At 44.9% G+C, this 26,785-nt stretch overlaps 2 protein-coding genes and 1 long non-coding RNA gene across 3 annotated transcripts; 2 read left to right on the top strand and 1 right to left on the bottom strand.

The window, feature by feature from the left end:
* Positions 1 to 250: 250 nt before the first annotated feature.
* Positions 251 to 17,022, bottom strand: LOC143476680 (uncharacterized). The gene is made up of 4 exons (XR_013121355.1): positions 16,793 to 17,022; positions 14,783 to 14,925; positions 8,848 to 9,075; positions 251 to 1,586 (listed from the first exon to the last, which is right to left on the bottom strand). It is a non-coding gene; the product is annotated as an uncharacterized LOC143476680 (long non-coding RNA).
* Positions 17,023 to 17,541: 519 nt separating this feature from the next.
* ifit8 (interferon-induced protein with tetratricopeptide repeats 8) lies at positions 17,542 to 19,991 on the top strand. The gene is made up of 2 exons (XM_076974640.1): positions 17,542 to 17,651; positions 18,353 to 19,991. The coding sequence occupies exon 2, from the start codon at positions 18,372 to 18,374 to the stop codon at positions 19,659 to 19,661; it is 1,290 nt and encodes a 429-aa protein (XP_076830755.1). The 5' UTR covers positions 17,542 to 17,651; positions 18,353 to 18,371; the 3' UTR covers positions 19,662 to 19,991.
* Positions 19,992 to 20,466: 475 nt separating this feature from the next.
* On the top strand, positions 20,467 to 25,903 carry LOC143476918 (uncharacterized). The gene is made up of 3 exons (XM_076975330.1): positions 20,467 to 21,592; positions 21,898 to 22,022; positions 22,136 to 25,903. Exons 1-3 carry the CDS (start codon positions 20,510 to 20,512, stop codon positions 25,548 to 25,550), a joined length of 4,623 nt encoding a protein of 1,540 aa, XP_076831445.1. The 5' UTR covers positions 20,467 to 20,509; the 3' UTR covers positions 25,551 to 25,903.
* The last annotated feature ends 882 nt before the right edge of the window (positions 25,904 to 26,785 follow it).

Here is a 26,785-nt window from a genome sequence, read left to right as displayed (position 1 = left end):
TACAAGCAATCACTCCATTCTTATTATGTCCTTAAAAATGCCAATTCACAGCTAAAATGAAGGGACTTTCTCAGTGTATAAAAAAATTATATTTGGAAGAGTCAGCGGATCCCTAAATCTAAAATTATATGACTTCAACAGACACGAGATTACCAACCAAGATGTGAGTTCTCTCACAGAGCGAATAAAATAATACATGTAATAAAACACAAGTGAAATGAAAGATATTTTTATTAATAGTAGGCAGGTATACAGGCATGATAAACAAAAGCAATTTGTACATACATAAACATATAGCAAAATGAATAATAATTCAGTCACTCGGTAAACTGAACAAGAGGATCCATCTTCTTTTAACTACGAAAGACTGAGAGAGGCACACACCTCGTCCATCCAGTAGACCTGAATCAAACCCAGAGCTCAATAATTATAACATACCGGATCCTTCTAAGGGCGAAAAAAATCAATAGCTTAAGGACAAAGAACCTATAGCTATCACTTAATTCTCTTATCACACTGATTTAGTGCAAGAGGAGGATGTTAAATAACTGTAAATCTTTATCTATGACTGGGAGGCTACTTTATGGCAGCTCTAACAGCAGTTCTGAGACAGGATGTCTATACCTTCTGCAAGACACACAATTTATAGCTTTATTACCCTTTGTCTTAAAGAGCAGGGAGACACAGAGAGGAGAGGGTGATGGGAGACGCTGGAGAGAGGGGTAAAAAAGAACGGGGTGCCATCATAGCGAGAGACATATCTCTGAGACAGGTTTATAGGCGTGGAGCCGCTTCTATTTTGGGGGGCCCTTGTCCCCTTGGTCCAAGCCACTTTCGCCCTGGCCCACATGAAATGAGAGAGATTCAATTTTCTGATTTATCTGAGGGGCGATCAGATTTACCTTAGCATTCTCTCACTCACACACACCCATACACACACACACACACACACACACACACACACTACTCTCATGCAGAGACAGAGGTTAGTGAGAGGACTTTGATGGGAGGAGTTTTCTGTTGTGTTTTTGTTTTGTGTTTTTGGTTTTGTTTTGTTTCACACACACACGGGAGTCATGAGTTCCTCAGACAGATGTCTCCTCATATTTTCTTGCACCACAGACAACTGGCTTATTGTTTGGCCTGATAAAGGTACAGTGTTCGTGGTAATAGGAATTAGGGTGAAGTGTAAGTCAGCAAGACTCTGGTGAGAGCGAATCAATAGATAATAGTGGATTCTCATGAATGCTAAGGGGCCATTACGATGGGAACCATTAAAAGACCTAGCCCTGTTTGTCTTAGCCAAGCTGGGCAGCGCCAGACTCGGTGGAGAGCACACATTTATTTGAGCCTGTGTGATTACACTGATAGTTGAAGAGGGTCTCATAACATGTCACTCACAAGGCAAAGCTGTGCCAAATGAATTGTCCTATTCAGTTAAACATAAACACTCATACAGTCATCTGACGGTGCTTTTAATTAAAAGGAGTCAGTCGAACGAGGCCCAGATGAATGCGTTTCTCTCAGGCAGTTTGAGTTATGGTCCCCAGCTGTCCAGATAAAGTTAGGCCTCCGGCCAGAACGTTCTAGAGAGGGGAGGACACAGGAAGGAGGAGAGATTACTGTGCCATAATGCCAAACTCCCCCAAACGAAGGTGACGGTGTGAAGTGTGGAGGAACAGACAAGGCTGCCCTCAGAGCTTAGCCAACACCGGCCGAGCGAGACGTTCACTGACCACACGTGCCCCAAACTTGTGAAATCCATTACCTCAGAAACCAAGAGAGCAGCCTCCATTGTACTAATGTCATTTGCTGGGGTGACAAATCTCTCTCTGTACTACAGTTTACGTCATGGAAACCACAACACTTAAAAGACACAACAAAATGGACAAAAAAAAGCACAATAGGATGGTGGTCTGGTGACCTGGTGTAATCAAGCTCAACGGTGGTTTAAAGGAGCGTTTCTCCTTCGAGTTCATGTACGCACAAATGCACTGTAGACTGAAGAAAGACGCTTGGAGCCTGATCCACTTTTTCAACACCATCATGTTTAAGGACAGGGGATTAAACAGTCATGCTCTATAAACTAATTAGTGGAAAGAGAACAGCTCTTTCATTTTTAACAACACTGCCTTTAAGAGTATGTTTGTAAAAAAAAAAAAAAAAAGCTAGCTGACGAACAAAATGGCTTCTAATATCAGAGCGCAGGTTTCCACTTTCAGCAACGCTTTCCGGCTTGTGCCCTTGTATAAAAGTTCTTTAAGGCTGGTTAGCTGGGAGCCATTTACATGCTACTTTCAAGTAATGGACCCTAATGAGCACCACGGTGCAATAGTTCTGCACAGAATGAAATAAGGAGAGCTGAAATGGCGAAGGACTCAGATCTGCTGAGCTACGTCTCCATCTGCATGACCGGCTCCTCGAGGAGAAGCGGGGGACACGGAGACAAGGACAGCTGAGTCACAGCCCCCCCCCCCCCCAGTGCAGGCATATATTACCTGCCATCTTAAGAGTGTTTGAAATAATTACTTACTGGAGCCATGTGACACTTTCTATAAATTAATCCCCCTCCCCTTTAAGTTTTAAAGGCAAACCCATATTGTGGGCATCACTAAATGTGGACTCTCTCTCTCTCTCTCTCTCTCTCTCTGGCCAAAGAGATAATTTGCTGTAACAATGTGTTACTGCAGCTCAGTAACTAGACCCCACAGCCGTGAACAGCTCAGCAAGCAATGTGCCAATAAAGACAACTGTGGAAATAAATTAGATTATTAACAGCGGCACATGTATCTGCACAATTGATAAATTCCACCCCATCACGCAGTAATCTAATTATGAATTATGTATATGTCTGTCGTGAATTATTTATGCACATTATTAGCTAAATTAGAAAATAGAATTTGGGCGTATCGTGATTATTTAAATTAATGTTTTCCCAATTCTGCATAGTCTCATTTCAAGAAGAGTTACTGACCTAACACAAACTGACTGTGAGCCATGTTGCTAATGGCAATAAAAACAAACATCATGATTTAGTCGTTGAAGGAGTACACTGCGACTGTGTTTGAGAGGGAGAAACGGAGTGTTTGGTCGGTAGGACGACTGAGCCAATGCAACCCTGTCCTTAAGCAGCTGTGAAACAAGTAGAGCTAACGATGTCTCCGTATCTGTGCAGCGTGTAGTGAATTACGTGCAGCGTGCCGTGAATTATGGGGGGCACTGAGGGTGAAAATTCTTATTTAATGAATAAGTACATTAAGCATGATAAGTACAATAAAAAAGTGACACTATGCTTTATTCACAGCATTCATTTCATTTCCCTGCTTATTCAAGGCAAATATTACTGTGACAAAAAAAATAAAGACCAAATCTCTACAGTGCCATTACAGCTTTTTGGACTCTCAATGGCCCAACATCTTATTTATCATACCCCTAACTGTGTGAAGCACTCAGACACTTCACACCAAAGTAAGCTGTAAAATTACTAAAAAATTAACAGATTTATCTTAACATGATTCACTGTTCTGGACCATGTACGGTCGTCTCTTGCACTAACAAGATTGAACTGTTATTCATGTTTCCTTAAACTAAGCACCATTTGTCACGATGTTCCATTCTGACACAACCCTTCTGGCAAGAAGAAATAAACTACTTCATGAAACGATTTCTGTGGCCAAATAATTGCGGCCCATTACTGCTTCAGTTCTCCTCTACCACACCCAGATGTCCCATTTCCACTTTAGCATTATGCACAACAGCAAAAACAGCTCGCAACTCCAACCCTGTTTACATGGCACCCAAATAGGCTGAGCTGTGAGCTAGGCCATCCATCTTCCCAGAGTAAACGCCAGTCCGCACTCACACGTACAGTACACATGCTGGCCTGTGCTCTGATTGGCTGCTTTGCACCCAGGGGCTCTTTTAATTGCAGGATCTTCTCTGTGGGTGGGAGGTCAGCTGATAACTCCTCAATAATCGAGTAAAAGTGTCGACCCAAAGGGCTGCGACAGAGAGAGGTGTCACATGGTGGAGGGAGACTGGGAGCAGCAGTTCAATACTCTCTCTCTCACACACACACACACACACACACACACATATATATATATACACACATATATATACATATATATATATATATATATATATATATATATATATATATATATGCACATACACCCACATCCACACACACACATCCACACACACACACGCACACAGCTCCTCTTCCTCAGGGGAGGCCTGACAATTACTCTCTCATGAGGATTCATGGAGCCACCCTTTTCTCATTAACTATATTAAGAGGCCATCGCTCTGGCTGCTAAAGAGAGAAATGGGATATTTCCCTACCCCACACCGCCCCCTGCGCGCGCCCCCCACCCCCCCCCCCCCCCCCCCCCCCCCGCAGCTAGCGGCCCACCTCGGCACTGGAAGACATGGCAGGCAGGGAAAATGTAAAGTAGTCAGTTGAGTTACAGCACCAATCCCGACTTCAAAGGGCAGTAGTCTCGGAGAGCAGGAGCGCTGAGAGAGCCGGACAGGGAGGTGCTATATCTGAAGCTTCAGCTGCCGGCAATAAGTCTTCTAGGAGAAGTGCATGTGGGCAGGAACTGATTGACATGCTGAATGCAAATGGGTTCATAGCTGTGGCTAAGTGATCTGAAAATTCAGCACTAATTGCTTGATGGTTAAATCCAACCGTTGGCAGGTTGATGAAATAAATATTCAAAACTCTCATTTCTCTTGGTATTAATAGTATCTGTGGGAGTCCAACCGAGGTAACTGTATTTATAAATGTTACTGGATTCAGGGTGCAGGATTCATGTCGTTTCAGAGCACATCTTGTAAAGTAGCAAGAAGCACAATGTTTTGCCCTCTTAAACGCGCAAGACGGCACACTTCACCAGTCTAACCTGAGTTTTCACATGTACCGCACGTGGGATGACAGAGAGTCATTTCTGTACAAACATGCCTGGGGCTATGGATACATGACCCATTTTTTAAAGCTTTAATTAATTTGTTGAGGGGAAATATGATAACAGCACATGTTATATTTCTGAAAATATTAACTCCAGTGTAAATGCGGTGGAGAGGAGGGGCGGGTGCGGTGTGGGGATGCAGGACTGGGCTGATGAAACCTCATAATAACCGGAGAAATTCAAAGCCTCGCATTAGGACATGTAATGGGGTATTAATGAGGAGTAAACTGGTGAACTGGTAAACTGTGTTTGTGAGTGTGTGTGTCCGTGTGCATGTGTGCCAGAACGCACGAGAACAAAACAAGTGTCAACACCATCTGTCAGATGGAAGATTACGTCAAACAGCAAAGTCATCACACAACAACAATGGCCACCAGCTTTATGTTCATCTTAAACAAACACAAACCACAGGTGTGGAGCATCAGAACAGCTTTCCATACGTACGCACAGGTTAGACACAATTCACACAAAGTTTTGTTTTGTTTTTTTTTTATTTAACTACACCTGTAGTGCGCTGAAGCATTCTGGACAGAAAGTGGTTGCTTTTGGAGTATCAGTCAGCCCCGACAGCCTCATGATTGACATATTTGTTCTTTCTCCCGGGTCTGTCAGCTTTAAGCACAGCATTGACACGCCAACAGACAGCACTCAATCAAAGCACTGTTCAAAGACAAACAGAAACCCACTCGTTCATATTGCAGATAAATAACCAAATAACCAGAACTGAAGGGACAAACGGCATGAGTTAACCCCCCCACCCCCCCAAAAAAAAACCTCCCAAAAAAAAACCTCCTATAATCTCTTGACTGGTCAAAGCAGCAGTAGAGGTGAGAAGTTCTCAGCCAAACATGGGAAACACATTTCAAGCTGTAATTTGATCTGCTGTACATTCCCCCCTAAGGTAACACGCACACGCGCGCTTGTCTCTCTCCGAGTTCTCCATGATTACCATTCCAGGTCCATCATGACAAAATAAAAAAACATCTTGCTGATGACAGCTTCAACCCGCCCCTCGACCAGGGATGTGAACGCGCCCTCGACAGCCGCGGAGCCGGGGCGTGCGGGGCGTGCGGGCGTGCGGCTGCCGCGGAGGCTGGTTCTGATGCCATCATCTCATCAGCAGGGCTGTCAGTGTGTCGGAGAGACAGCTATCAAAGGCGCTGACGAGAGCCGACATGGGAACGGCTACAAATCCGCACCCCCCCCCCCCCCCCCCCAGCTTACGGCACCAGCCCCTCGTACTTCTCTAAAAGGCCCTAAAACTGATAAACTTTTGGAAAGATTATATTGATCGGCCCGCGATCTTTCACGCTTTCACACTTCACGCTTTCCTGCCACAGCTCGACGTTTTGGGGCACCGAATACGACGACGGAACCCGGTGAACGAGACACTTGTGAAGGTGTAATACGGCCTTTGTTGTCATAATATCAATCAGCCCGAGGTGGCGATGAGCACGCGCGCACTTCAGCCGCGCGCGCGCGCGCTCGCGCTCGCTCCATCCGCGCTTTCGTTTCAGCTCGTGCTCGCGCTGCCAAGCCCTCGTCTCGGTTTCCTCCTCTGCCCTCACCTGTCCATCAAGCAAACATATGGCTCTCCATACGCGCGGATGTCGGGGTTTCTTGTTCAGTTCTGCCTCTACCTCGCGGTTCAGGAGCCCGCTGCTGACTTTAGGAACCCGAGTCGACGACGCGCGAGCCGCCCCTCCCAGGCCCGCGAGATCCAATTTGTCATCCACAAACGCCGACGGTGCTCGCGTCCTACTGCACGTGCACGCGACGCACGCTGGGACGTTCACAATTTTCATTTCCTAGCATCTTTGCGCGGCGTCCCAGCGAGTCCGCCGAGCATGTTTAAGACACTCGTGCAGAGCGTGCATCATGAAACACAGTGTACATTAAATTGAGCTAAACAAATCTGTGTCGTAATAACCTGGAGGTAACATAGTGCAACTAAAGACAGAATGTTTGCCATAATAGATGGCCTGGAGCCCAGAGGGGCCCTCTGGTAGTAACACAGTCTTATAAACAGACTACAAGTACGACTAGTTTTATTTCTCCTCTCTGGGTTGCTAAGTGCGTAAGTAATATATTGCTTTCATAAGAGCATGCAAGCTGTATTCGCTTTTTGGAAATATGCCTCAATCCTTTGGGCAGTGTGATTAAGAATAAAATACTAGGTGCATTACTTTGAAATAAATTCTGCTAGTGACATGACCAAAAAAAAAAAAAAAAAAAAAAAACCTAACTAAATAAATAAAGAAATGAATGTTGGCGGCGGAGTTTTCTCAGAGTTGTGGACCCAGACCTGACAAAACGGGAGAGTAGTTGTAGCATCCATTACATGCAGAGTGTCCCCCTGGCACGCTGGCTAATGTATTACCTTTGGATTACTGTAATATCGCTCTGATGTATGTGTGCTGAGCAGAGCGCAGGGCCCTGGGAGGGGACAGAAGGGCTGGGCAGATGCAGGAAGCTCTATCCCCCCCCCGGAGGAGTGCAGTTCTGCTGCTTGGAACCAGGTCTCCCCGCCCCCTCCCCCCCCAGCGGTGGAAGCAGGCAGTGCGGGCGCAGAGCAGGCGTGCGGGGCCGGGGGCACTCGCGGCTCCTGGGAGCTCCTGGGACCCACTACAGCCTGCAGGCCGTTGAGCTGATAAGTCAGGCAGCCATTTGTGAGCCCAAATAAAGGCAGTAAAGTTGACTTGTGTGAACGCGGCACAGCCCGGGGTTGGCAGGCTGTTCCTCTGAGGGGCGACGTTGCGACACGACCCCCAAACACACAATTCCTCTCACACACTCACGTTCAGCCCGGTGGATCCATCAAGTTTACCCCCCCCCCCCTCCTCTCGTCTTGACGCGCACATACAAATATTTATTTTTTCTTGATTTTCCCCAAGTCCTTTCTTCCAAGGAGTGCAGAGACAGAATCACACCTCTCCCTCTCCCCAGCTCATGCCAAAATAATCAATGGCTTCCCGAGAAGGCGGGCGAGGCCGGAGAGCAGGGGGATACAGACATGGCTCCAGGGCTTAGCTACAGATAATAAGTGAGGAACAGTCCTTGGGTATGTTTTACAGCTATCAAGACTCATCATATTTGACATGCATTGTGGTGTTTACAGAGTCCCAGTTAAACCTGCAGCTATACTTAACAGGGCGCGGTGCACAACACGACTTCTGAGAGCGTTGGGCGTGAGGAAAGCTGAGCTGAGCTCTTGTGCGCGTCCCATTCTGAATTCACGGCGCTATTCTCAGTGTTAACACCTGTCAGCTATCTGACTTCTTGTTCCCCATGGCTTGTGAAAAAATCATGGCTATGAGGTTCAGAGTCAACAGTCCCATCAATATAAATTCACCACGGTCTTCATGGAACATTAGGCAGATTCCTGTTTCCCTACAAAGCCCCGTGCCTCCCCTCTGCTGATGCACACGGCAAGAAAAAAAGGGGCAAGCCGCTCTAAAACGGTTCCTATAAAGAAAAATTTTCACTCATGTGAATAACACAGCTATAAATAGGGCATGAAATGTTTGCTTCAGAGTGTAGCCTTTCAAAACCGCATTTGTGTAGCAAATTAAATCTATTAATCCATTCATAAATGCCCTGAACATATTTTTCTATGGTTTTTATTTTCTTTCTTATTAATTAGTCAAATAAAAGAAGGAATAATTTTTTTTTTACTTTCTCATTTAAACTCCCTCCGTTTCTTGCAAGTGTCACAGTGCACTAAGCCTCTAGCAGGAAGGAGACACACACACACACACACACACACACTGCATACACCCGTTTCTTGTTTGCCCTCTTTTGTTCGGTCTGCCCGTCCAAGCCCACAGGTTCCTGCCGTCAGGAGGTGTGTGCTGTGGTCTTACGCCTGTACCTGCTCTCCAACGCTCCATCAACGAGGCCCCATCAGTCCAGCCGTCATTCCACGCACCATCTTCTCCCCAGCGTGATGTGAAGAAGTCCTGCAGACACGCTGGCGCTGACGCACATGTGAGCGGTAAGCAGATCTTCGGCTGGGAGCCGCCGTGGCCTTCCCGCTCTGTCTGAGATCATCCCACAAGGCCTCTGAGCTCGATCCATACACCACCCTTAAACACAGCACCTGCAGACGCAGCCGTGCAACAGATGTTACATACGGCTGACGGGTTGTGTGTGTGTGGGTGTGTATGTGTGTGTGGGGGGGTGTTACAGTACAGGCTCAGTGATTCAGGGTGTGTGAGTGTTACAGTAGAGGCTCAGTGATTCAGGGTGTGAGTGTTACAGTAGAGGATCAGTGATTCAGGGTGTGAGTGTTACAGTAGAGGATCAGTGATTCAGGGTGTGAGTGTTACAGTAGAGGATCAGTGATTCAGGGTGTGAGTGTTACAGTAGAGGATCAGTGATTCAGGGTGTGAGTGTTACAGTAGAGGATCAGTGATTCAGGGTGTGAGTGTTACAGTAGAGGCTCAGTGATTCAGGGTGTGAGTGTTACAGTAGAGGCTCAGTGATTCAGGGTGTGTGAGTGTTACAGTAGAGGATCAGTGATTCAGGGTGTGAGTGTTACAGTAGAGGATCAGTGATTCAGGGTGTGAGTGTTACAGTAGAGGATCAGTGATTCAGGGTGTGTGAGTGTTACAGTAGAGGATCAGTGATTCAGAGTGTGTGAGTGTTACAGTAGAGGATCAGTGATTCAGGGTGTGAGTGTTACAGTAGAGGATCAGTGATTCAGGGTGTGTGAGTGTTACAGTAGAGGATCAGTGATTCAGGGTGTGAGTGTTACAGTAGAGGCTCAGTGATTCAGGGTGTGAGAGTTACAGTAGAGGCTCAGTGATTCAGGGTGTGTGTTACAGTAGAGGATCAGTGATTCAGGGTGTGAGTGTTACAGTAGAGGCTCAGTGATTCAGGGTGTGAGTGTTACAGTAGAGGCTCAGTGATTCAGGGTGTGTGAGTGTTACAGTAGAGGATCAGTGATTCAGGGTGTGTGAGTGTTACAGTACAGGCTCAGTGATTCAGGGTGTGTGAGTGTTACAGTAGAGGATCAGTGATTCAGGGTGTGAGTGTTACAGTAGAGGATCAGTGATTCAGGGTGTGAGTGTTACAGTAGAGGATCAGTGATTCAGGGTGTATGAGTGTTACAGTAGAGGATCAGTGATTCAGGGTGTGTGAGTGTTACAGTAGAGGATCAGTGATTCAGGGTGTGTGAGTGTTACAGTACAGGCTCAGTGATTCAGGGTGTGTGAGTGTTACAGTAGAGGATCAGTGATTCAGGGTGTGAGTGTTACAGTAGAGGATCAGTGATTCAGGGTGTGAGTGTTACAGTAGAGGATCAGTGATTCAGGGTGTATGAGTGTTACAGTAGAGGATCAGTGATTCAGGGTGTGTGAGTGTTACAGTAGAGGATCAGTGATTCAGGGTGTGAGAGTGTTAGTAGAGGATCAGTGATTCAGGGTGTGAGTGTTACAGTAGAGGATCAGTGATTCAGGGTGTGAGAGTGTTAGTAGAGGATCAGTGATTCAGAGTGTGAGAGTTACATTACAGGCTCGCTGATCTGGCCACTCCATTTTCACTCCATCTTCCCCTCCAGAACCTTCACTCCCAGCCCAGGGCACTAGTTCAGAGCTCACTACACACACACACCCCGGGGAGCTCGCGAGCTCTCTCTCTCTCTCTCTCTCTCCTTCAGCACACACCGGTTTGATAATCGACTCAATTAAGTAGGTCCAATTGCCATTGCAAATTGATCCAAGTTATAACATTATCATTAGCACTTCAAGTATGGCAATTATAGGACATTCACAGGGAGAGGCGGGAAGAATAAGGAAGGAAAAAATGAAGTGACTCTGCGCAGAAGGACATCCATTTTGGACGCGCTGGGTGGCGTAAATAGCCCTGGTGTCAGCAGTATGGAGATAAAAGGAGAGGAACGTCCCCGTCGCGTGGGCCGCCTTCCTTCTCTCGGGGCGGCAGCCCTGCGCGGTTCCTCGGCAGACGCGTGAGAACTTCTCCACTCTGGTCCCGCAGCCTCGGATGTTCTCGGGCTCCGAGCTCGGAGGCTTAATGTCAAAGTCCCACTAAATCACTTCAGGTACTGGAGATGAAACGCCAGTGACAAGGGCACGAAAATGTAATGCTAACTCTGCAGACTGGAGCGCCAGCGTGTTTGAAAAGGACACCGCAGTTCACGGGAGCGGCTAAAAAGACATGAAGCAAATCTCCCCATCTGTGTCACCCCCAGTACACCAGCAACGGTCATAAAAATCAACAAAACACGCTTGTCTAGAGGTAGAGGAGATAGTATTCTCACATTATTTGGTCTTCAGTGGGAAGAGGGGAGGTTTCAGACGTGTGTGTGTGTGTGTGTGTGTGGGGTGTGGGCGGGGCTCTTCAACACTGTGATGTGATGGAGCCCACAGCCTACACTCAGCGCTGTGGCAACAGAAGGCTCCCTGCCTAATTGTTTCTGAAAAAAAAATGACATTAGTCAGTTTTTTTTTTTTTGCACCTTGCTTCAGATGTCATTGCCTCTCAGATTCGGGGGCTGGAGACGGTGCGATCGCCCTCCAGAGCATCGTTTGATGTTTTGAGGAGTGTTGTTTCCTCGCGCAACTCCCCAGAAATGGAAATCTGTATTTATTTACACGCGAGGTTAATAGGAGAAGATAGCTACGTGCACGTGCCACTCGAGTGCGGCTGTACGCAGACACGTCTCGGCGTGCTGCAACACTGGAGAGACGCAAAGGCAGAATTTTAAATGACAGAATAAGGCAGGCCATCAAACCATCGCAAAGGAAGCTTTTCACCTTACTTTAACACTTCCAACAGCAAGAAAGAAGTTATTACTGAAGAATTTCCATAAATAATATGAATAGGTTGTTTAATTTCTCGTAAAGAAAGCAATTAGCTACTTCTTGTGCTGTTTTTAAATCCAAGCATTAAATTCTACCCAGAAGGCTCTTAAAATGCTCACTACTTACAGTGACCTTGATATTCAGATCCACTTTATTTTCTTTAGCCATGAGCCTCACTGTGCCATATTCTACATGTCCCTGCAGTGACTGTGGGAAGGACAGCTGCTTTGTGGCAGGGTGATATTCTGTAGACAACACTGCCACTTGCTGTAAACCAGCGAACACAACACTCAGCCCTTTAGGAGAGACTGGCCCTTCTGCCTCGTCTCATCCCGCCTACGTAAGGCACCCATGAACACTCTTCCTCTTCTAGAGTGGGGGGGGGGCAGGAGAGGGTGATGCAGCACTCTGCCACGGGACACGCCCTGCGTGGACGCCAGAGTGATGATGGCGTTCAGGTCCTAAAGGCGCCGCACCAGCGAGAGCACGCAGGGAATCGTCTGAAGATGCAGGTTTCTTTCTCACTGCTGAACGGAGCAGGACCTCATCTCTGCTCCAAGCTCGCGGGACAGACAGGACGGCCCAAACACTCGTGTTCCTCTCGGGCAGGACGTGGTGCAGCTGGGGTCCTTTGGAAAGCTGCAGAAATGAGCTTGCTTTTACCACGCTGTACACTCCTGGGGGCAGCGATTTCTTCTGGAAATGCAAACTATTTGAGCAATGCAGTAAAACCCAAGCAGAGGGTTTAGCCCACTGGAATCACTACCGTAGAAACGGGATTTCCCCACACAGAGACGCATGACCCTATGCCAGACACGGCCTGCAGACCTTCGAACGCAAAGCAAAATGAAAAACAAGATTTACTTGTTTACTTCTACAACTCAAAAGCAAATCATTTATGCGCACAAATTAAATACTGCTCAAGTAGTTTCTCTCTGCTCTCAGTTGGGTTAGCAAAACACAGAAGTTTATACCAACAATACTGGAGAGTCTTCAAAAATCAAAAGGTGGAACCTCTTAAATTATTTTGTTTTCTATGAGCACGTGTATGTTCCCTTCTCCCCCCCCCACACCACCCCCACACACCCTCCACACCCTCCACACCCCCCCATCCCCCACACACCCCCACACACCCCCACACACCCTCCACACCCCCCCACACACCCCCACACCCCCCCCCCATCCCCCACACACCCCCACCCCAGAGAGGACCTGCGAGTGTGTATCAGCATGACACTCTGACAGGCACAGGGAATGGCAAAACAAGCAGGATAGGGAAAAGAGAGAGAGGAGAAGAGGGGGAGATATAGAGAGAGATAGGAAGAGAGAGAGATAGAGAGAGAGGGAAAGAGAGAGAGAGAGAGAGAGAGGTGCTTTCCACACATCTCTTCGCTCCCTAAACAGCCACATGAAGCAGTAGTGGGAGAGGGTTCTGTCTACAGAGCGCAGACGAACACTACGAACACTACGAACACTACGTACACTACGTACACTACGTACACGCCACAAGTAGCAGAAACAATTAGCGTCACACACCCAGTCCGGAGCGCCTGAGAGGGGGGAGAGGATGTGGGAACACCGTGTCTTATTTTCACCACCGAACGGGACCGAACACTCAGTCGTGGGCACATCACACCCCCCCCCCCCCCCATCATCACGCCCAGGACGCGCGACTTTCAAAGACAGCAGCAGTCACGGCTCATTTCACTGATGCCTGTGTGTGTGGGCAGGGCTGTAGCGTTTGGATCCGTGCATACCTAATTAGAGGATCGAGAGAGGATGTGTGCCACTCCTCTGAGAGTAACAACTGATTACACCGACACAGCCCCAACCTCCGACACGGGGATATTTACCAACATCCTACTCTAACTTTCACACATACTCACATACAGACAAACTCCAATGTTGTGCACAGACTTAACTTGCTTTGGAATGATGGTAATTAGACAAAATAAACAGCCTTGGGGGGGGTACAAGTTTCAAGTACAAACATAACTGAAACATAAATGTCCAATGAACAATGTGTTTGTGTAATTGCTCCATTTGTCCACTAGAGGGACCAATGCATTAACCCCATACGGCAAAGGTAATACTCAAATTTCAGCTACTGGAAATATTACATCCTCTCTCTACCCAGAGTCAAGTTTGACAGCAAAATTGCCAATTAACTACTAGTGATTACCCAATTCAGGACCAGATTTGCAATTAAAGGTTCAGAGTCTTATATTATAAGGACACCAGAATATTCATGTACAAGCAAAGTTACAAAGTACATTTCTAATATGTCCCATACACAGACTCTGGTGTCCCATATGCTGACTATTTCACTGTAAAAGGCAAACTACAGTTCCTAGCTCTGAATTCAAAATAATAATCAGTTCACATGTTATTTAACAACAGCATTCATGATGGGGAATTGGCTAAATGTTGTTAAGTGTCATGCAGCCAGAATGTGTCTCTACCAGCGCACTGAATTCACGTCAGCCACACACACGGTGAAAGTCTCCACTCGTTAGCTATGTGTTAGCTCTTCCTGTCCGTGTCACATGAGAGCAGGTACTGTCAAAATCAGTGCTGCTTAGGTCACATATGAGGATAATATGACTTCAAACTCAAAGCTAGAGAGGCTGATTCATAAAGGAGGAACATGTCAGGAAACAGATCAAGGACCTTACAGAGATTTTAAAGCCATTTTAAAAATTAGATGAAAAGACCTGCTTGAGAGCAATGAAACTGAGTGCTTTTAACTTAACACTAGAGTAACCCAGTGATAAAATGACACAATGTAAAGTTATGCAACAATGTAATTGTAATTTACATTGCTTTTTTTACACAAAGCAGTTGATCAAAAACTAAGCCGTCATGATAAATTCAACCTGACCCCTCACAGGTAACACAGGCCCTCTTCCATATCTAGGCATTTTGTGAACATTGATCAACATTCATTTCTCCAACAGCTATAAATGTGAATTTCATTCTAACCTTAATCTGTCCAACAGAACCGGGAAGATGTGGCCGTACTGGCATGGCTTGTGAAGGGAACGTCCTGCTGTTACTTCATGTGTTGAGATGTTCCTTCCGGAAGCTTCCAGCGCAGAGAGATGGTGGTTGGTACGTGTCATCATCTGTGATGAACAAACATCAAGCTTAATTTCTCTCCTACAAGTCCAACCAAAAAATTTTTTTAAATCAAACAGTTCTGATTTTCGCAAGTGTGTTTGATATTACAAACACTAGAGGGCAGCAGAGCGCTATGTGGACAGGTATGACCCCACAGAACACAACGCACCTATGCCACTATTACTGCCTGAGCAGGGAGAAGCTGAGAGCGCCCCCTAGTAATGCCATGACACCTGCAGACCTCATTTAAGGGCCATGAAAGACACCTTTCACATGAAGAGACAACAGTGTTTTTCTTTTGCCAACACACCTTCTAGAAGCGGTAGCTCCATCATAGCTGCTGATTCGTCTGTAATTAGGTTAGTGTTAGCGTACATGCTCATACATCAGCCCACGTAGCTACCCCGGTGACCCAACACAAGAGGCCGCCGCTACTCCGTCTACTTAGCTTTTGTATTGGGTAAGACTACGTAAGGTGGTATTTCTTTTGAATTTAAGTGTTAAACTGCTGACAGTGAACTACCTCATACCACAAAACGTGAAATGATCATGAGATCATTACATGTCTGCGTTTCATCTACGTCACGCTCACCTCTTTATCTGAACACCTGCATGATTTTAACCGCAGTGTTCAGCCTAGAGTTCAGGAGTCATAACAATGACCAAGCTAATAAAACCACACGAAGGCAACAAAACCGCAGAAATACATGAGAAAGATCAGCATTTAAGACATTGGTCCTGGTCATGACGTATATCAGATTTATGTCTCGGAGGTTCTCATTCTTGATGCATCCTATAAAGGCTATTTTAAGGAAAACCTGCAGTGTATGTACGTACAGATGAACTCATTGATTCCTGCCCGACCCCTGAGAATGGAGAGAACCGCGAGGACCGTGTAGACTACACAAGCCTGCTGATCCCAGAGCAGCAGAAATGTCCACAGGAGAGCAGAGAGTGCTGAGAGAGGCAGAGGTGGATGTCAACATGGGTGTCAGTGTCTGCACCGTTTGCAAAGCCAAGCATCACAGTAATTCTCCTGAGCTATGCTCTCTCAATACCAAGGGCTGAGCAGCGTTCCAGCTATTGATCCCCACAGCTGCAACAGTTCATCACAAAAATTTACACCATCAATACCGGCAATGTGCCAAAAACACTTTTTTCTATGAGCGACAGAATCTTAAATGTACAACTTTATATTCACCAGTACCAACAAGGGACACTTGTATCCAAACATTAAAAAACCTCTTTTACCCTTATTGTCATCTTTGGCCTGGTAGGGCACAATACAGTCTGAGCAGAATCCGGCTCGTTGGTGAAACTACACACAAACCTGCTTGCTCCAAACACAAACGCACCTCATTCTATCAAGATCATACCTGTTCTCTTCAGTTTACTGATAGTGGACCTCAACTGCACTTCTGTGAGCGCCATCAATTTGAACTGTGATATTGGCTCTTCAGAGCGTCTAACAGCATTTTCAACATGCGAACCATTTCATGTTTGGCGAGTTCCGAAAGACGTTTCAAATCCTTGAATCATTTTGTAGTCCATGTACTGTCCCCACCAAAGAGCAGGCAGGGTTCACTCAGTTAGCAATGTTTCCCTCTTGAACCACTCTGTTTAAAAAACACCTTATTATAGCAGCATTACTGATATTATTTTCCAGAGACTTCTAGTGGCATAACAACTATGCGAGCCATTCTCACACAAATAAACGTTTGTTAATCTGGAGAGCACCTACAGTACATAAGGTCTGAATTAGAAGTGCGTGAACACGCTTGGCTTTACAGAAAGGTCACTAACACGGTTATAGATGTGAGTGTTGATCACAGATAGCCTGTGGTCGTACTGCATAACAGGAAGAAGACTGACCAAACGAACTACCAGCTGAAATGCGCCGCAGTTCACGCCGTGTCCACAGAGGGGCGCTAGAGGCGAGGCTCGCTGTCCGGAGAAAGACGATTCCGCTGATGAGACGATTACGGCCTATTCCGCATGCGCAGTTATTAGCAACAGGCTAGCTAATGACGGCACATATAGATAGCTGATCACAGATCACTCTACACTCACACTACAATGGTTGTACATCATCTGAAGTTGGCAACAAGTTAATTACGATTAATTTGATCAGATTGTGATTTTGTAGTTATGTTTAGATTATTATAGATCCCATGAAGTAAGTCTACTTGAGTAATCCTTTTCTCTAGGCCTATACTCTCAAAAATGCGTTTAATTGTATGTCACGTAGTCCTGCTCCACGAACTTCACTTCCAAAACGTTTCCCAAATGGTTTGAATGGTATAAATATTTAGACCTCTGATTAGCGACTTCAGTGAATGGCCGCTAGATGGCGCCATTGGTCTATTAGATCAAGGCAGCCGCGAAGGTGCATGTTTATCTGTTATTATAAACTATTCAAATTTATGATTACATTCATAATAAACATTAAACGTCTTACACGTCGTTACACTACTGGATAAGAGCATCGTATTTCAATAATTTTATTAGATTTTTAAAAACGAAAGTGCAAGCTGTGTTAAACACGTCTACCCAGGTCAATATTTGAGCTCCATTTGCAGGCGTGGTTTCCCGCGCAGTTTCATTTATGTCTTTCATAGAAATAGAAACTGAAACGTAAGTGAGGCGAAGAGCACTCTGTCTCCGTAGGCTGTTCATTTCGGTTACTTTGATTTTAACTTGGACGTTCCAGCAGTTAATAGACTATAAGAAGGTAAATATTTTACTATTGTAATTACTTCGGAGAATGTCTTTATATTCTAAAATACCACCCGTCATCCTGAAAAATCTGTCACTTTTTTATTTAAACCGATGTTATTAGCCAATAAGATAAAATAAAGACAAATTCTACTGTACATTTTATTTCATCATTTCAATGCAATACAAACACAAATAACATCAATGTAGCAGATGCAAATAAAAATACAAACTTTCCTGCTTAAATAAATAATATATGGTATAATAAGGTAGGCCTACCTTATTACATTTCACCAGCAGTTACAGTGATCAGCTACTATCATTACAATGTAAAATACTGAGTAATCATCGTCATTAAAAAATCTTACATTAATGTAAATGCAGCATATTAATGTCTTTTTACATACATGGGTGTGGTTGTGTGTATGTTCATCGGTCTCACCTGTGGTTCGTCTCGTCATCACTCGAGTCTCGTGTAGTTCGTCTGCTTTATGTGTGTTTACCTGCTCGTCTTTGTCTAAGTGTGAGTCTTATACATATTTCGTGTTCACGAAAGCCACACTTCAGTCACACTGCGTGTTTTTGTGTATACTGCCTCACCTCGCACGTTACAGTTACACATTTTTGTTGGTACACTACACAGTAAATAATGGGATAATTACACTACATTAGCATGAATAAAGAAACATAACTAATTAAATATTTGAACTCTCTTAGGCAATAGAAACGGGAAACCATGCTGGAGGAACTTAAGAAATTGGACTGCCACTTCACATGGGACCTACAGAAAGAAGATGCAGACCTTAACTTCCTGGAGATCAAGTTCACAGAGAGTCTTTCAGTCCAGTCTACAGACAGAGGGAATCTCAGACAGAGGATCTTAAATTTTGTGGCCTACATTAAACATTTGAAGGGCTTTAATGACATGGCACTTGCATATTTGGAAAAAGCAAAGAAAGCATGTGATGATAATTTTCAATGTGTCGTTACATATGGAAATCTAGCCTGGCTGCACCATCATATGGCTAATGATGTTATGGCCAAAGTTTATGTGGAGAAAGTGGCAGAAATATCTGGAGTGGGAGAAATATCTAGAGCACCTGCTAAGTTGCTCCGTGAGGTCCAGAGTGAAAGAGCATGGTCTTTCCTGAGATTCTCCAAAAAGTCCTACAGCAGAGCTAAGGAGAGCTTTCACAAGGCCCTACAGAACGAACCAGAGGACAAGGAGTGGAACACCGGCTACGCCTTCTCCCTTTTCCATCTGGAAGGTCTGGAGGTCAGGGAGGACAAACGCACACCTTTTGAGCGCTCTCCTGCGGTGACCCAGCTGAAGAGGGCCCTGACACTGGACCCAGACAACGCCATGATCCACGTCTACCTGGGCCTGAAGTGCCACAAGAACCGGAGGAACGCAGAGGCCTGGTGTCACATGAGGAAGGCGTTGTGCATGGCTCCGTACGATCTAACTGTGAGTTTGCATGCAGCTAAGTTCATGAAGAAAGAGCAGTGCTACGACATGGCGTTAGAAGTACTGCACAAAACGCTAGAGAAAGCCCCAGACTCGTCCCGCGTACACCACGAGATCGCCAACAATTACCGCTGGAAAGCTTGGCAATCGGGAGACATACACAACCCGGACATCCTGAGACTCTGCATCCACCATTCAGAAGAGGGCGCCCGCCTCAATCCCAGCTTCCTCTACCCACAGATCGAGTTGGCACTCAGGTACGCCGAAGTTAAGGACTACAGTAAAGCCAAACAAAAGTTCAAGGAGTTGTATGAGCTTGCAAGTCTGCAGCCAGCTGACCTTCAGGCCTGGCATCGAATGTACGGGGACTTCAATTTGTACCGCTTGGGCTCAGAGGCTACCGCTGTCAACCATTACAAAGAGGGCATGACACTGCAAAATGTGTCCACTGAATGGAAAATGTGCAAAAACAGACTCTACAAAATCCTTCGCTATAACAGAAAAGATGTGTATCAGATTCAAGCGTTTATTAATTCTTTTGGGAAAGACTACCTTTGATCTCAGAAAGAATCACAATGATATTTTAATAATAATGACAACTGAGAATTATTCTTAACAGTGCATCAGAAATATCAGCATAAAATATTCATAAAACTTATTCATGTACCAGAATGCTTACATCTTTGAAATAGCTATACATATAGAAAAAACATTAATATATAGTTTAACATAGCATACAGTAGCCTACATGAAGCACAGACATAGCAATTTGCATTTTTAAACGTGAAGTTAACTGTTTGATATGCTTGATATCATTTACTTTAAGATGTTTTAGCATCACTAAATTTTGTACTGACTCAATTTCTACAACAAATAAATATGTTATATCAAGACCTTACGGGTGCAGCCGAAGAGTTTCAAATGACTATTATTTGGGCTGTTTTTGGATTGATTCCAGATTTTCACTCTGATTGTTCAGCTTGACTGAAAGTGCAGATTTCATCTCTTTCTTTTTGCCGCACAAACGCATACAAAATAATTATTTTGTCAAAATGTGCATTATGAAGTCTAAAGGGACATGGGCAAAAATGAACAATATTGTATGTCGATTTGAAGGTTCCTGTCCCCACTACAATAGGCGACACCCTAACCCTAACCCTAGCCCAGTTTATTGTTATAGTAAGCAATGAGGCGATGGCTTAGCATTCTATCATTATTAAATATAATTACATTTTTTATTCGGCCTTTGTTAAATCAGCAATAAATATGTATATTTAGTATAGTTTTCTCATTAACCTTACTTCGGAACTGTAAAGCTGCGCACGGGGGAGATTCTTATGACGTCGCATTCGCGTGAGGATGGTTCAGCAGGTGCGCGTGGCGCGAGACAGCTGATCCTGCGCACCATGGACAGCTCCGTAGTGCCGCGCCAGCACGCAGCGCGGTATATAAACCCCCCACACACTACAGCACAGCACGACGGGCTCACCATGGAGCGCTTGCTGAAGTCCGACACGAGACGTGAAGATCGGCACCAAACGCGCACAGCACCCCCGGCGATCTCAAGGGCCAGCTTCAGCCCGTGTTTAGCGACCGCGATGAGCAGAGGAAACGGAACCGTAAGAACCGAATTTGGGTCAGGCGCGAAACCGTTCGACATCTACGACTTCTCGTATCAGTTCTCGGGTGAGATGCCTTTAAGAAAAATGAACGAGAAAGAATTACTCCACGGCCTGAACGACCGTTTCGCTGGATTTATCGAGAAGGTTCATCATCTAGAGAACCAGAACAGAGCGCTAGAGAAGGAGATAAAGGACATTAAATCAAAAACAAAATCGTCCGCCTCTCTGTCCAAGCTGTACGAACCAGAGCTGATAGAATTGAGGGGCCAGCTGCTAGAAATGTCCATGCAAAAACGTCAGATCGAGATAAGTCAGCAGAATTTGGAGGATGAGTTTAACACTTTGAGGGAGAAATACGAGCAAGAGGCGCGTGGCCGAGTCGGAACTGAAGAAAGCATCGCAGTACTGAAGAAATACATCAGTGACGCATATCTGGCGAAACAAGAGATGGACAGGAAAGCAAAAGCCCTCGAAGATGAGATTACGTTCCTAAAGAAGAACCACGAGATTGAAGTGGCAGAAATTATGGCCCAAATCCAGGAGAGACAGGTCATAGAAGTTAGTGGGTTCGGTAGGGGCGATATCACCGCAGCGCTGAGAGACATCAGGACGCAACTCGAAGGTCACGCGGTCTGTGATATTCGATACGCGGACGAACGCTTCCGCACACAGGTAGCAAAACTGACCAAAAACGCCGAAGTGAACAGAGAAGCACTGATAGCCACTAAAGCGGAAATGACAGAGTACAGGCGGCAGCTACAGTCCAAGAACATGGAGCTCGACTCTGTGAAAGGAAACAGAGAGGCGCTGGAAAAGCAGCTGTATGACATCGAGCAGCGCCACAACGCTGAAATCCACCACTATCAGGTGAGTGACTACATCCGCCGCGTTAGAACTTAGAACTTTAGAACTTAGAACTGTAGAACTACATAACTGTAGAATTTTAGAACTGTAGAACTTTAGAACTTAGAACTTAGAACTGTAGAACTACAGAACTTTAGAACTTCCAAAAGTGACAGAAATACCAAATAGTAGGACTACAATTTGCTATTGTACAATTTGCAGAGAGGTTACTCTTAATAACCTAGACCAAGTAATCCGTTTATATGCTCAAGGAAAAATAAGTAAGTGCTTCATAGGTCTTAATGTGTCTCCTGGGTGTTTACTGGCAGGATGCGATCAGAGAACTGGAACACGAGTTGAAAAATGCCAAATATGACATGAGCTGCCACGTGCAGGAATACCACGACCTGCTAAATGTGAAAATGGCCTTGGATGCTGAAATCTATTCATACAGGTAGAAGTTTCAATCAAATCTGGTGTCTAACTGAATATATAAGGAGCACTTGAAATATATTTGAAAGGCCAATTATTTTTTAATTACAATTTTTATTTTTTTTTCCCCTGCAGAAAACTTTTGGAAGGTGAAGAGTCAAGGTATTCCACCCTCTCTGATGCACATATTTCAGTACCATATGTTTATAGGCAGTCGCCTGTCTACACACTCCCTCCTGTCACGAGGCAAGGGGGTGTGGCCCGCAAAGGAGAGCCACAGTACAAGTTTGTTGAGGAGATCATTACAGAGACAACCAGGGAAGACGTAGAGATATCAGACGCAGGGTCTGATGACGCTGGTGTGGAGGGAGAACAACCAGAGAAGGAAAAAAGTGAAGAAGAGGATGTAGGTGAGATAGCACAGAGTGACACTCCCTCTGAGGCACAGGAGTTTGAAGAACCACCTGCTGAGGATGACGAAGGTGGCCCAGAAGTAGAGGAAGATGGAGGTAAAGAGGACAAGGCGCCAGAGGAGTCTGTTGCTGTTTCCATCACCTCTAATGAAACTGACACAGACACTAAACCAGCACAAAACCAAATAGCCACATCTACACCCACTGAAGAGGAAGAGGATGAGGAAGAGGATGCTGAATCGGCCCCCGCATGTCAGGAGGCCGACACGAAGACAGACGTGCCGCACACAGATACGACCGGTGACGAGAACACGGCCCCTACTGAACAACGGAAACAAGACACAGCGGAAGAGAAAGATGGAGAGAACATGGAACAACCTGAGCTAACAGACGAAAAAGCTTTGACGCCCGAGACTGTAACAGAGTCCAAAGAACAGACGAACAACCCTGACCCACTGCCAGTTAAAGAACTTGAAACAAGCGAAAAGGCAACAGAGAAAATCTCTCAAAAATCAGAGGACGAAAAAGTGACGCACGAGACGCCACCTGCAACTGAGCCTGAAAACGCCTCTAAGTCCAAACCAGCAGAGAAAGACGTGGAAACCAGTGGGGAGCGATCCACAGAGACTGGCACCCCCACCGCTGACCTGCAGCCGGCCGCTACGAAAGCCGAGGCAGGACAGGGTGCGGCTCCACAAGAGGCGAACGAAACGGAACCAGAGGCCCGTGCAGAACCTTCGAATGCCGACCCAGAAGATTCGCAAACGATACAAAGAGCAACGGATAAGCTGGAGGAGGCGCAAAAAGACCTGGAGGTAAAAACACAAGCAGAGGGAGTAATGAAAGAAGTAAAAACTGAAGAAAAGGAACCGAAATCTAAGGAGGGGGCAGAGGAGAACGTGGACAGCAGGCCCGCTGCTGTGACAGCACCTGCAGAAGAAGAAAAGAGAGAAAGTGTTGGGTCAAGAGAGGACCAGAAAGGGCAGGACGATGCCTCTAAACCCATTGCCAAAGAAAAAGTGAAGATATCTGAGGGAAAGCAAAGTAGCACAAAAAGCACGACAGACATTGCACAAGAAGACAAAGAAGAAGGTGCCAAGGCAGAAAAAGTGCCTGATCAAATGACAAAGGAAGACGAGTCAAATGTTGCAGGTGCGGAGACCAGATCAGAGCAGCCATCGCACCGCCATACAGGTGACAAAGGTGTTAAAGTAGTTGAAAAGGAAAGTGTTAAACTGCCTGAAAACCAGACAGATGTTGAGAAAGAACCCTCCAAAGCTGTAGAAACGAAAACCAAGTCAAGTGAAGACACCGGCAATGAACAGACCAAAGAGAGTCAACCAGACACATCTGATGAAACAAAAGAGGCAGATATAACCAAGACTCGAGATGAAGAAAAGCTCATCAAAACATCTGAAGATGGCCAGACAGATGTTGAGAAAGAACCTTCCAAAGCTGTAGAAACGAAAACCAAGTCAAGTGAAGACACCGGCAAAAAACAGACCAAAGATTGTCAACCAGACACATCTGATGAAACAAAAGAGGCAGATATAACCAAGACTCGAGATGAAGAAAAGCTCATTAAAACATCTGAGGATGGCCACACAGATGTTGAGAAAGAACCTTCCAAAGCTGTAGAAACGAAAACCAAGTCAAGTGAAGACACCAGCAAAAAACAGACCAAAGAGAGTCAACCAGACACATCTAATGAAACTAAAGAGGCAGATATAACCAAGACTCGAGATGAAGAAAAGCTCATCAAAACATCTGAAGATGGCCAGACAGATGTTGAGAAAGAACCTTCCAAAGCTGTAGAAACGAAAACCAAGTCAAGTGAAGACACCGGCAAAAAACAGACCAAAGATTGTCAACCAGACACATCTGATGAAACAAAAGAGGCAGATATAACCAAGACTCGAGATGAAGAAAAGCTCATCAAAACATCTGAAGATGGCCACACAGATGTTGAGAAAGAACCTTCCAAAGCTGTAGAAACGAAAACCAAGTCAAGTGAAGACACCAGCAAAAAACAGACCAAAGAGAGTCAACCAGACACATCTAATGAAACTAAAGAGGCAGATATAACCAAGACTCGAGATGAAGAAAAGCTCATCAAAACATCTGAAGATGGCCAGACAGATGTTGAGAAAGAACCTTCCAAAGCTGTAGAAACAAAAACCAAGTCAAGTGAAGACACCGGCAAAAAACAGACCAAAGAGAGTCAACCAGACACATCTGATGAAACAAAAGAGGCAGATATAACCAAGACTCGAGATGAAGAAAAGCTCATCAAAACATCTGAAGATGGCCACACAGATGTTGAGAAAGAACCTTCCAAAGCTGTAGAAACGAAAACCAAGTCAAGTGAAGACACCGGCAAAAAACAGACCAAAGAGAGTCAACCAGACACATCTGATGAAACTAAAGAGGCAGATATAACCAAGACTCGAGATCAAGAAAAGCTCATCAAAACATCTGAGGATGGCCACACAGATGTTGAGAAAGAACCTTCCAAAGCTGTAGAAACGAAAACCAAGTCAAGTGAAGACACCGGCAAAAAACAGACCAAAGAGAGTCAACCAGACACATCTGATGAAACTAAAGAGGCAGATATAACCAAGACTCGAGATCAAGAAAAGCTCATCAAAACATCTGAGGATGGCCACACAGATGTTGAGAAAGAACCTTCCAAAGCTGTAGAAACAAAAACCAAGTCAAGTGAAGACACCGGCAAAGAACAGACCAAAGAGAGTCAACCAGACACATCTGATGAAACAAAAGAGGCAGATATAACCAAGACTCGAGATCAAGAAAAGGTCATCAAAACACCTGAGGATGGCCAGCATGAGCAAACTGCTCTAAAAGAGCAACGACAAGATGACACAAAGACTGACAAAGACTCGCTTGAAGCCAAGGACATGAAAACGGAGAAATCAGACAAGACAAGTGGAATACACATTGAGGGCCCAAAAGTGCAAAGCAAAAACCCAGAAGGTCCTATAATGGACAGTTCATTACCAAAAGACTCTAAAACGTTTGATGAAAGCATAGAGTCTGCTCCAAAACAGTCATCTGAGAAGCAGGATGAAGATCAAAAGGTGCTTCCTAACAAGCAGGATGACTCGGAGCAGAAATAAGTTGTGTCAGTAACTGAAAATGGAGTAACTTCATAAGAGACTCAAAAATGTGCAAAGGCTTTTTTGAGATTTGTTAACCTGAACAAGCTTTGAGACGACTGGAATTGAAATGTCGGTTTAAAGAATGACGATGAATAAGGCATTAAATGCTTTCAGACAATGCATGACCAGATTTCAGCTGATTAAGAAACAAATATCTACAGTGACATCCTAAAAGCCATGGCTAATGAATGCATGTGTATTGACTTGTTGAAGTTACTGAACATAAGAGAAATATATAAAGAATGTATAATGATGAAATTTAATATTTTGCTATACTGATAGCTCTAGTTAGATAAATGTGTATATTACAAGAATGCTATATGTTATAGGAATAAATATTATTTCAGCATATCAACTGGTTTGTGTACAAGTCATTCTTTTATTCTTTCAGGTCATCATACATTTGTTTGGCTAGTCTTCTACTTATAATAAATGTTGTAGCATATAAATGATACGGAACAAAGAACAACAAATTGACGTGAATGAAAAAATAAGAATCAGTTTACTTAAAAATATGCAGACTAAATGTCAACAAACATGTAACACAGACAATGGTACATATTTACAGAAGGATCTGGAGTTCTTTTCTGCATATTATAGAAGTCCAAGTAGAGATCCCAGTTTCTGAGGTCTACCTGCACCTAAAAGCTTCATCTTCTTGATCACTGCACCATCACCTTACCTGTGTCTTCCATTATAAATTACCTTGTTTTGTATAGAGGGTAGCAGTCAGGCCATTTTTGTGCGTTTTGTGAATTTCTATTTAAATTCCTAAGCATGTGTTCACATAAACAGCATTTACAAGCTACAAGTTCATCTACACAAGTCTGACCGAGCCAGCCCAAGGCATAGTTTGAACTGCAGCAGATCGTCTTGGCCATGTATACATGCCTAAATGCAGGGGCGCAGATGGCACTGGGGACGGGGGGGACATGTCCCCTCCAGATTTATATTGACTCCATCCGAAATCTAGCATCTACAAGCATAAACGTATATATTGTACAGCTTGGTCCCCCTCACCTCAGTATTTCCATCTGCGCCCATGCCTAAATGCATCGAGTACCTGTCATGTGATTGGCTGATTTGACATTTGCGTTAATGGGCAGTTGGACAGGTGTACCCAATAAAGTGGCTGGTGAGTGTACATTGTTTTGTGAGTTGACAAAATCTCAATTTAGTAAATTGAGTTTGTA

The sequence above is a fragment of the Brachyhypopomus gauderio genome, chromosome 15 (genome assembly GCF_052324685.1).
Source record: "Brachyhypopomus gauderio isolate BG-103 chromosome 15, BGAUD_0.2, whole genome shotgun sequence".
NCBI lineage: Eukaryota > Metazoa > Chordata > Actinopteri > Gymnotiformes > Hypopomidae > Brachyhypopomus > Brachyhypopomus gauderio.
This window is presented reverse-complemented; position numbering and strand designations above follow the sequence as displayed.